The 12,241-nt window shown below is 39.0% G+C and overlaps 1 protein-coding gene across 1 annotated transcript; it reads left to right on the top strand.

Moving 5' to 3' along the window:
* Positions 1-823: 823 nt before the first annotated feature.
* On the top strand, positions 824-9,181 carry LOC131334849 (UDP-rhamnose/UDP-galactose transporter 2). Its single transcript, XM_058370143.1, has 5 exons — positions 824-1,250; positions 2,646-2,830; positions 5,076-5,276; positions 8,246-8,407; positions 8,499-9,181. The coding sequence occupies exons 1-5, from the start codon at positions 1,100-1,102 to the stop codon at positions 8,856-8,858; spliced, it is 1,059 nt and encodes a 352-aa protein (XP_058226126.1). The 5' UTR covers positions 824-1,099; the 3' UTR covers positions 8,859-9,181.
* The last annotated feature ends 3,060 nt before the right edge of the window (positions 9,182-12,241 follow it).

Below are 12,241 nucleotides of genomic sequence, written 5' to 3'. Positions count from 1 at the left end.
TAACACTACATACCCGCAAAATACGTTATAGTATGTGCATCAAAACACCTTTATGGACCGAGCACATCACCTAGAGTTAATTTTGAAGGGGAAAAAATGGACGACTTGATTTTTTCTTGTTTTTTACTCCCTCCGTCCCTTTTTAAATGTCCTACTTCGTAACTCCAACTTATTAAAAAAACATCATCATTATACCTTTCACATCAATTTTTTTCTCTATTTTCTCTACTTACCCATCATTATTACACTTTTTACTTACTAACTTTTCAAAATGGAATCTACTTTTAGGGACAAAATAGACAATGTACCAATTTTTACCCACTAACCTTACCAAATGGACACTTATTAAGGGACAGCCCAAAATGGAATACTGGACTATAATAAAGGGACGGAGGGAGTATATATCAAGAAAGAAAAGGTCTTCAAGGGTAGTTTCCACTATATTTTTTGCTGCAAGTTAATGGTAATAATCAAATTGTTTCCGCTAAATGAAATTTTTATTGATGTATATGAGGAGAATGACCCGTTTAAAATTCATGAAAAGTTTTGTTTTAGTCTATTTAGTAAATTCTAAATTAATGGAAAACATCCCTTACCGAGTTTTTGGACAAATAATTCATTCTATTAGTCCTAATAGATCGAGATGGACAACAAAACCACTAAAATGTGATGTGTGGCGTGTCCATCATTATAAAATAAATTGCACCACATGATCGGAATTATATAAGTGAGGGAGAATACATCAAGTATTTATTAATTTTTGGAAAATAGATGTTACTCCATGTGATCATATTCCTATTAGTCTTAATTTAACGCATTGACAGTCTAGCGTTCAGCAAGTACTCCAAAAATCTCCCAAAGTCTAAGGAGAGAAGGAAACAGAGGGGAAGGAAGGAGGACCGTTTGAATCCCATAAAGCCAAGCCCTCTTTCTTTCTTTTTATTTCGTCGGAGTATTCTTCTTCTTTCTTCTCCTTCTTCTTCTTTTTCTTCTTCTTACTTGGATATTAATATCTGCGTCACTCTCTGAGATCTATCTCAACCGACAGATCCTTTTTCTTGTGCTTGTATAACCGCAAGTGCAAGAGTCGGCCGGTGAGATGAGATCGGAAGAAAAAGTAATGGAGGGGGAGAAAAAACCTTCGGCGTTGTCGGATGTGGGTGCTTGGGCGATGAACGTGATAAGTTCAGTCGGAATCATCATGGCCAACAAGCAGCTTATGTCGCCCAATGGTTATGCTTTCAGCTTTGGTCAGTTTCACTTTCCCTCACCCTTGGATCTGATCTCTCTCTCTCTCTCTCTCTCTCTCTCTCTCTCTCTCTCTCACACACACACACACACACATATCTCTCTCACACACACGTGCTTATGAATCCTTATTTTTAAGTTATTGCTGGTATTTGTTTCATTTGCGTTCTCAATTTCACTACTCAAAGCCCTCAGCTTCTTCAAGTTTTCAATTCCACTCATACTGGGTTGGGTTTATTTAGAATAACAAACCATGCATAGTGCTCAATCTCATAAGATCCTCCAGTTCCCCATATTGTTTCGGCCAAGATGAAGAAGAAAACCAATTGCGAAACTGAATAAACTGGTCATACCGAAATGAGTTAAACTAATTGCTGAAATTTGAAGTCTTCTCTGCTTTTTTCTTGCATAGATGGGTCACCCTTCTGATTGTTTAGAGCAATCAATCTGTCACATTCCCATCCTAATTCCTACATCTCATGGAATAAATGATAAGGGCCCGCTTGTTTAATGGGATATGAGCATAGGATGAGACTATATATCCAGAGAGCCACATATGCAATGTTTGGTTTAAAACTTCAAATTGTTCCCATCCAGATTCGGACATGCAATCCTACCAAGTGTGAAAGATGCAATACTATGAGGTCTGTGGTATTATTAATCCTTTTATAGTTGTCTGATTAGATTGCATATCCATACAAACATAAGTTTTGAGCAATATTGTTAGAGAGTAATGATATTGAATTTAGCAAAGAAGCCATAAGCAATCAACCATGGTCTTCCCTCTATCTGAGAAACTACCTGTGTACTAATGTCCATGGCAAAACAAGTTTTTTTTTTTATATAGGCAATAAAATTTTATTCAGAAAACTTGACAAAGGGTACATCGAGTTGGGGGTAGAGGGAGGGGAATTCAACCAATGGTTGGATTGGATGAAAAAAAAAACCTAGTGGACCGAGGTCCAAACACCTTAGGGGCAAAGCCCCTAAGGTGTGGCAAAACAAGTTACTCTCACATCATTACATCCTTTGCCCTTCTAGGAAATCAAACCAATGTGGCAGCGGTTCAGCAGAACATACCCGTACTCATGGTTTGGTGTGCTACAATGATGGAACAACACCATTATCCACGACACAAAAGTTTTGTAGAACTTCGCAATACTTTTTGTCGGAGGTTTAATCTGACTTGTTATTCTGTATACTTAAACGAAATAGTCACCTCCAAGAGTCACCACTGAATGGAAATTCACCATCTATATTCACCATCCAATGGGTGCAACCTTTCTGTAATAACAATATTCAAACCCATGGAGAATGCATTCTCTGTTTTATTGCATCGAAATTTGCTTTTTAACTGATCCCAGTTTGACCAGTTCTTCCTATTTTGCTTTGTCCAGCCACAACTCTCACTGGGTTCCACTTTGCTGTAACTGCATTAGTTGGAATGGTGTCCAATGCGACAGGTTACTCCTCGTCAAAACATGTTCCTCTCTGGGAACTCCTTTGGTTCTCAATTGTTGCCAATACGTCTATTACTGGGATGAATTTGAGCCTCATGTTGAACTCTGTTGGCTTTTACCAGGTATGGATTCCTAAAGTGCTGTCTACTTAGATTTTTCTTTAACTGTTGTTAGATGCTTCTATACTAGTATATAGTATTTCATGGGTGTTTTCATGAGAAGCCCATGTGTGCTACAAGTGACCAAACCCAAAACTTCTAAATATATTTATGTTTTAACTATTTTACAATTCAATTGGTCCAAACAATAAGATAACATAGTATTTGAAGAAACTCTATTAGATGGAGATCAATCAAATCTATTTATCTATCTATCTCTAGTTACACATATTGCGGTAAGAAAAATAGTAAAATACGTTCTTCAAATCATTTTTATGTCATATTTTTTCAATTGGCGTGCATAACATAGCACGGGATCATCCTAGTATTTTATAATGCTACAAACTGTACTTAATAAAAAGGAAAACATAAAAAAGAGGCAACCTCAATGCATAGTTGCAGGAAGTGGGGGCAGGAAGCAATGACATGATGACACAGAAAAGTCTAAGGTTGGGAGCGGCTATGTTAACATCTATCCCTTCTGATGAATGTAGTTGACTACCTTTGGGTACCTTATGATGTGGCGCTTTAGGCGACACACCTCTTTACGTAAACAGTCACATAACCTATGTGAGTGGTGCATGTAAGATGCCATCCTGGATGGTACTCAAATATAGTAAACCAATCTGGTTAGCATAGCCATGATACAAGGAAGATATCAAATAATACGGGGAAAGTTACTTGAATACCCCAGGATTTAGTTTTTGTAACACATCCAACCCCAGGCTTTTAGTTTCTTCAAGTTAAACCCCCAGGCTTTTAGTTTCTTCAAGTTAAACCCTGATCTTTGAACATTTTAACAACCTCAACCTTCCATCTGCCTTTGCTAACTAAGCTAATTGATGGGAAATGTTTATGTAGATGTGGCACTCTCCTGTTGCAGTGTTGTGTAGTTTAACTTAAATCTCGACCACACCAAATAATAACTCTGTGTTATTAACCAACAACAATAATTTATGACCGTCCGTGACAATCTTCTGATGAGCTTGAGCACAGTGGATGCAACCATTATTATAACCATCCATCACAGATTTCTGATGAACTTGAGCACATTGGATTAGCTCCTACATTCCTGATTTGAACCCGTGAAGCAGAGATCTTTCTCCCACCAACTAGCCCCACACTTCCCCTTCCCCAACCACCACCCTCCATGCTCTTCTTCCCATTTGTCTACCTTTCCCCCTTTCCGCAGCTGCTGAATACTCCACACCCCCCCTCCCCACCCCACCCCACTGCCTTCCCATCCTCGGCAGCAAAATCAGCCACAATCTCTTCTCCTGCGTTTTTCACTAGCCGGTGACTGATATGAGAAGTGTACAAGGATGACTTTGATCAGTTCAGTCAATTCCAGCAGCCAATTCGAGACCAAGGCACCACTCATCTTTTGCAATTTGCTAGAGTTTAGGTTTTCAGTGTTTTGTGATGTTGGGGATTCGATTTGGATTTTTTCCTTTGGTTTTTGCTATTTGTTACAATTTTGTGATTAGAAGATTTTCCTTTGGTTGAAAAGTTGGGGTTGGAATTTGGATTTTGCCATTTGCTTTGTCTTTTTTTGATCTGCAATTCGGTGATTAGGAGATTTTCCCATTGGATTTTAAAACTTTGGAATTTTGCTCAATTCTGCCAATTTTTACTCTCCTATTTTGATTTTGGAATTGTAATTAGGCGATTTTTCATTCGTTTTTGTCTACACACATGTACAAAAATGCTACTATATACATACATACACACGCCCTTCTCTATCTTCACTTGATTGAAGTAGTTCACGTTTTGGGGTAACTATTCCAGTTCAATTGATTCTACAAAACACCGTTGCTATCTTTTTTTCTTCATCCTCCACTCTCTTCATCTCTTGTATGCTGTAATGTCATTAACTTGTTAACAACCACTGAGGACAAACAATTTATATTTTAGTTCCTTTGGGATAATTCTCTGGTTGTCTTCAGATTTGTCATGAATAGCCATTGAACTTCTAAGATGAAAATAGTTCGGCTGTTGCCAAATTCACTGTATTGCGGAATAATGGTACGTGAGGTGCGGAGACAGGATTATTTTAGACCTAGATGATAAGTGAGGTGACAATGGAAAGCCTATTTTTGAGTTTATTATTTGTTCAGAAGTAGTGGTCTCAAAATTCTATCATTCCTTAATTATGGTCATCTTTCCCATATATTCAACTAAATATTGTTGTGTCTTCCTTTGTGTGCAGATCTCAAAACTGAGCATGATACCAGTAGTTTGCTTAATGGAGTGGATCCTTCATAACAAGCGTTATTCAAGGGAGGTTAAGTTGTCTGTTGTGGTTGTGGTCATAGGTGTGGGTGTTTGCACCGTAACCGACGTCAAAGTTAACGCCAAAGGTTTCTTATGTGCCTGCATAGCAGTATTGTCTACATCATTGCAACAAATTGTGAGTGCTTTTGTACTTTCCCTCTTGAATTTTGGTAGTTACATTGGTAATGATGCTTTGTGAACCGTTTTTTTTTTTTGATAAGTAAATAATTATATTAGCAACGAGGCATTAAGGGAATGCCGCCCATATACAAAAAGAGGCTGAAGACAAAAAGGCCCTATACACCACCCGACCACCGTGTGAATTGAAAAGAACAAACCACTCTAAAAACTGATTAAAGGATTACACTCTCTTTTCTCCCAGCTATACAAACTATTCACCAAAAAACTTTTAAGCCTAACCAACGAATTTTCGATTCCTTCAAAACATCTCGAATTTCTCTCTCGCCAAATAATCCACATCAAGCTAAAAGGAACCATGGCCCAAACATGCTGTCTACTCTTCCCAACTCTGACACCCCTCCACGCGATTAAAAGTTCCACTACATTCCTCGGCATAGCTCATAGCAACCCAAACCATGACACCACCAGCACCAAAGCTTCCAAGCCACCGCACAATGAATGAGTAAGAATCTTGCCTTGGGCTGCACACCACACAAAAAAACTCACTTTCAAAGGCGCCCTAGTTTTCCAAATTGCTTTCCAAGGGAGAGATGTATTACCTAAATCACATAACGATTGGTAAAAGGATTTCACCTCAAACGATCCTGATTTAACCAACTTCCATCGCATCTCGTCCCCCCATCTCCTATTCCACGAGTATTATATCCTCTAGCAAGCAAAGATAACAACTCCTCCTCCTCCTCCCAATCACAAATGTCCCTCTGTAACCGAATGTCCCAAACTGTAGCCCTATCACTAACTTGAAGATAATTAGAAACAGATGCCTCCCTGTCACAAGCCAGACTATAAATACTCATAAAGGAATCTCGAAGGCTCACATCCCCACATCACACATGATCCCAGAACTTCACCCTTCTCCCATCGCCAACCACCATATGATTATTCTTTGTAAAGGCATCCCACCCATTCATGATACCCCTCCAAAGTGCCACACCATAGGGCAAGCTCATAGTGAGGGAAGACCACTCTCCCATCCACATCCATACTTTGCTACCACCACCTTCCTCCACCATCTCTCCCTTTCACATGCAAATCTCCAAAGCCACTTCTCCAACAAAGCTTGATTGAATAGTTTTAGCTTCCTCACTCCCAAACCTCATTTTCTAATGGGAGCACAAACCGTATCCTAATCAACTAAATGGTACTTAAACTCTTCCCCGACTCCCAAAAAAAAGTCTCTTTGTATCTTCTCAAGTCTCTTAGCAACCGAAACTGGGATGACGAAGAAAGACATAAAATAAGTGGGTAAACTTGAGAGCGTACTTTTGATTAAAGTCAATCTGCCTCCTTTTGGAATACGTTGGCGCTTCTACCCTGCCAATCTCTTTTGAAATCTTTCGCCAGACAAGAATGGAACTTGCTTATGAGTAATATGGTTCTACTGTATTGGTTGCGGGTATTAATCTTAATTTTCATCACTATGATATAAGACATTGTTTAGGAGACTTGAGCACCAAAGAGACAGTGGATTAGATGAGAACAAGGAAAGGAAAATAGTACATCAGAAATCAAATGTATTGTGCCATGAGACATCTTTGTTTCCAACTTTTTGAACAAATAAGAAGTCTAATCTAGCTCAATGAAATTCTCAAAATACCGTTGATTTACATAAATCTTGCGAAAACATAGTATGGGCTCAGGGTTGCAAATGAACCGGGCTGTTTGCCTTTTGTTCAGGCTCGGCTCAGTAAGAGTTTGTTCGAGTTCTATTTGGCTATTGAATGAACTGAACTTGAACCTCAATTTTAAGCTTGTTTATGAATGAGCTAAATATAAACCCGATTGTATTTGGCTTGATTAGGCTCGCGATCTTGGATCAGAATGAAAAAGAGAAATTCTTCTGGGGTCTATTCATTCGTAACTATTTTTGAAAAGAGGGAGGGAGGGTAAACATATGTTAGATATTATTGCTTTGTTGGCCCTGAGTGTAATTCAAGACCCAAATGAAGATAGGGGTTGTCCAAAGTTTCGTCCCATAATTTGAGCCTCCCCTTTCTCTCCATTTCCACGTTTGAGCCTCATGTCCAGAATAATTTCTTTGCAGTCTAGATCCGTACACCAACCATAAAAGTATGATTTTGGCTCATTAAGGTTTGTGAACAAGCTTGAAGTCGACCCAGATGTAGCTCACTAAAAGTGTAACCAATAAACCTGAGCATGCTGAAATTCTGCTCAACTCGGCTCATCTCGTTTGCAGCCCTACCTAGAATTGTCTTCATTTTTATTTCTGATTCTCTCTCTGTGCCTTACTCTTCACTTAAAGCATTACAATGTTAAGCCGTATGTAATTAATACCCTCTGCAAACCTCAAAAGTCATACTTTGAACCCAATACTTCCCTCCCTTAAGCACTCAATCCTAACTGCATAAAGCAAGGAAGCAAGAGCTGGTCTTTGGTTCATTGATATTTGTTACTGTTAACGGGATCCAAAAATACCATTTCCATCCTTTCATCCTTGAAACCCTTTTTTTTGTTAGCCTCCATGTAACTACCATTTCAGCCACAAAAACTATTAACTTTATCCGTCAGAATGGAGTCTGCTGCTACTGTGCATTTATTAAGGCTCATAATCTGTGGGGAAGTGTTCCTGGCAACCCTGTATGTTATTTAGTTGGAGTGATATAAATTGAACAATTTTATCTCTGAAAACTTTTTCCAGTGTGTTGTGGGGTTTGAATCGTTTTATGAATACTTAAAACTTGTATTTATGAGACCTTGAATTATAAAGGAGAGAAATCTTCCTTATCAAAGGGAAATATATATGTACAATTGCTATCTAACTCTTGGTAATGCACTCTGTTGATTCAAATTTTCCTTCATTACATCTTTCCCCTGGGACAAACGGTTTTATTTGATCATGTGGTGTTGTGGTTGACCACTTGAGCTTTCTTACTTTGCATCCAGTCGATAGGTTCCTTACAGAAGAAGTATTCGATTGGATCTTTTGAACTATTGAGCAAGACTGCTCCAATTCAAGCGCTCTCTCTTCTTTTGCTTGGTCCTTTCATTGACTACTATCTTACTGGGAAATCTATTGCGAACTACAAAATGTCTTCTGGTGCCACTGTAAGTCTTCTCTGATTCTATCTTTATATAGCACGAGTACATTCTTATTGTGTCTCTGACATATAATATCTCTAACACTCAATATATGCAGATATTCATTATTCTTTCCTGCTCCCTAGCAGTGTTCTGTAATGTGAGCCAATACCTCTGTATTGGACGCTTCTCAGCAGTTTCCTTCCAAGTTTTAGGTCATATGAAAACAGTATGCGTCCTCACGTTGGGGTGGTTGCTGTTTGATTCACAGTTAACTTTTAAGAACATTATGGGGATGATCATTGCAGTTATTGGAATGATAATATACAGTTGGGCCATGGAGATTGAAAAGCAATCCAATACCAAGATCACCCCTCACTCGAAAAACAGCCTTACAGAAGAGGAACTTAGGCTATTGCAGGAGGGAGTTGAGAAAACAGCTGCGAAGGATATTGAACTCGGTGAGTCAAAGGGGTAGGTTGGCATCTACTTCCACAGGAAGCACACTTCTCGTCTCCTTTGTAGCTTTCTTGACTTGTCTCACGGCAAGGTTTGGTGCACGTCTCCTGATCCTTTCATCATTTGAAGGAAGATTTAGAAATTGTGACAATGCTAGGCAATATTTGCTTTTTCCTGAAGTTTTTTATCGTCTTTTTTTTTTTTTTGTATTTATTTAATCTTTTGTTCAGGTGGATTTGCATACAGATGAGATTATGGAGCATTGAGGGGAAAAGAAAATGTGAAATCTAATTGTTGTACAATTCTACAGTCTATTTATTCATTGCTGAACCATTGCAGTTATCATCTTTGTTGGCATTTTCTTTTTATTTTCGTCGTTTCACCTTTTTTATCCCTGTATTAGATGTTGCCAACTGCAGGACTTAATTGTTCGTGTGTGTTTTTGTTAGTCATGGGAGTTCAGTGGAACAGGTAGGAACTACACTCTACAAGAGTGTACAAGCTGCTACTGCTAGTATATGATAGGTGATGGAGAAGGAATGTATCTTACTATTAATGATTACTCGGAAAGCATAGTATACTTGTTTTGGAGCGCCGGACCCAGTGTAGGTCTGAGAGGACTTCAATGCAAGATAGACACTAGACCCAATACTTCCATTTCAAAACCTCTACTCCTAGTCCTAGGCAAGCAATAGCCTCCTATACTCCTCTTTCTTTCCCCGTTTCCCTACATAGATTCACTTCTCTGCCTTCGTCTTGCCGTCTTCTCCCTGCCGTTTCTCTTCCTGGGGTTGCCGTTCACCCGCTGGCTACCACATCTGGGGGTAGCCGGTTGTCCTAACAGCTAGGTGTTGGCGTCGGCATTTGGGCGGAGTTGTGGCAGCAAGATCTTCAACCGGATTTGCTCCTTGGCGATCTCGTTCTCTTGCTTAACGGCTCGGCGTGACCTTGCAGGCCTTGCAGCTAGTGTTTGGAGTTGTGGCTGTGGAGATCTGGTGGTTCGGCGGCGGTGTGGTGTTTGGGGTTTGAGGCTGTTTTGCTCGTCGATTGGAGTGGTGGAGGCGGGGTGTGGGGGGTTAGGTGGTCGTGGGTTTCAGGTGGTGACAACAGTGGTGTCACTATTTTTGCAACGGCGGTGTTTGTGTTTAGGGTTTAGGCAGTGGTGTTGACAAGATGTGCCTGTTTGGGGCAACAGGCAAGCCCATATGCTATTGTGTTGTATTTTTTGGGGCCTAGCCCGTTTGGTGTGTTTGGGCTTTTTCCAAATAATTTTTTTATCCAACCCAAGGGTTGGATTCCCCTTCTCCTATCCACCATCTTGTTATACCATTTGTCAAAAATTTTAAATAAAATTTTGGCAAAAGTACATAAATACCCCCTCAACTATCATTTTTTTCCCATGGAGACCCTCTCACATTTAAAAGCGCCCATATAGACCCCCTCAACCACTGAAAACGAAAAAAATGCTAACTCTGTTAACGGAATGGAGGAAATAACTATGATACCCTTTTTCGTAAGGCAAAAGTATATAAACACCCCCTCAACTATCATTTTGTTCCACGGAGACCACATAACATTTATATTATACCTTTATTCTATCAGTTGTTTTAATCGTTTTTTTTTTCTTCGTTTTATTCAATATCTTTTTTCCTTACATCAATCATTTTCAAGACAACCTTTTGTATATAACCATAAAAAATAGCTCGAAAACTGTGGTGCGATGGCGACAAGTGCCGCGGTGGTTCTTTTGCTGATAAGAAATAAGAAGGGAAGAAGACGACGGAAAGGAGAGAGGTGTGGGCGAAGAGAAATCGAGGAGAATGGTGGTGGCAGTTAACAGAGCTGCTGCGTTGCTTTTTCCATCTCTATTTTTTAAACTTTTCTTTAGAGAGAGTGTGTGTATTGGAGGAGAGAAAAAAAGGTCACCGAAACCAATGGTTAGTTGGTTAGGGTATAAAGAGAGAATAGCTTAGATAGAGAGGGATAGATTATCTGTGATTGAGAGGGGGGAGGAGAATACAGTCCTTTTAAGTTTTAATCCAACCATTGATTTTAATGGTTGAAATGAAGTGTTTTTTTTTTTTAAATTGTGTGGGTGGAACCAACCCCTATATATATAGACACACACACACCAACCAAAGTTTCAGACCTGTTTGTTGATTTTGGATTTTAATTGGAGGCTGTTTATAGAGGGAAGAAAGAGAAGGGTTAGAAATGGTGTATGTATGTAATGCAATAAGTGTATTTTTGTCCAATTTATGGATGAGGGGGTTCATCACAAACGGTTTAAAGACGGAAGGGTGTCATTTGAGTAACGGATATTAGTTGAGGGGGTCTGTATGGACGCTTTTAAATGTGAGGGGGTTTTCATGAGAAAAAATGATAGTTGAGAAGGGGTTTATATACTTTTGTCTAAAAATTTTGCCTATAAAAAAAAAAGGGCGCCGCTATTTGCAGCCCTTTATTTTCTCTCGTAGCCCATTACATTTCGGTAAATGATTGTTGAAAATCATAAATAGCATTTCGGTAAATTGCTGTTGAAAACAAGATTATATTTCGGTAACTACATGTCGAAAATATGTTTAACTTTCGGTAAACAACTGCCGAACATGCATTTTCGGTAAACATCTGTTGCAAAAAAAAAATATTATATTTCGGTAATTGGATGTTGAAAATATATCTCAATTTCGGTAACTAACTGTCGAGTATAATTGAAAATTTTTAACGGGCTATGGGAGTAAATAGAGGGCTGCAAATAGCAGCACCCAAAAAAAAAAGGGGGCGCGACTATTTGCAGCCCCGTATTTTCTCCCTTAGCCCACTACTTTACATAGCCCATTCGCAATATTTAAAAAAAAATATTTCTCCATATAACCCATTAAATATACCTGATCTTCCCATTATACTCTTCCCCTCTCAAAAATTACACTTTAACTCTCACTCTACCCGCTGTCACCACCTCCACCTCCACCTCCACCTCCATAGCCACCACCTCCACCTCCATAGCCACCACTGCCACTCCTGCCAGAACACCACCGCCGCACCACCGCCTCTCTTCAAGGTGTCAGTCTCTCTCTCTCTCTCTGTTCGTCAGTCTCTCTCTCTATGAGTACATACATACATGTATGTATGTATATATACAATAACAGCAATTAGATCACTTTCGGTAACAACATGTCGAAAATATGTACAAAATTTGGTAACCAACTGTTGAACTATATATACGAAAATCATACATAACATTTTCGGTAAATAACTGTTGAAAACAAGATTATATTTCGGTAACTACATGACGAAAATATGTTCAACTTTCGGTAAACAACTGCCGAACTACTATACACGAAAATTATACATATATTTCGATAAATAACTGTTGAAAACAAGATTATATTTCGGTAACTA

This window comes from Rhododendron vialii, chromosome 7a, assembly GCF_030253575.1.
Source record: "Rhododendron vialii isolate Sample 1 chromosome 7a, ASM3025357v1".
Lineage (NCBI taxonomy): Eukaryota > Viridiplantae > Streptophyta > Magnoliopsida > Ericales > Ericaceae > Rhododendron > Rhododendron vialii.
The sequence above is the reverse complement of the archived record's forward strand: the minus strand, read 5'-3'. Positions and strand labels throughout refer to the sequence as shown.

Bases quoted from the DNA above. Each gene is read 5' to 3' on its own strand.
- LOC131334849 (XM_058370143.1), top strand. From the start codon at position 1,100: ATGAGATCGGAAGAAAAAGTAATGGAGGGGGAGAAAAAACCTTCGGCG. The intron at 5,277-8,245 runs GTGAGTGCTTTT...CTTTGCATCCAG, and splicing joins CTACATCATTGCAACAAATT to TCGATAGGTTCCTTACAGAA. The intron at 8,408-8,498 runs GTAAGTCTTCTC...CAATATATGCAG, and splicing joins AAATGTCTTCTGGTGCCACT to ATATTCATTATTCTTTCCTG.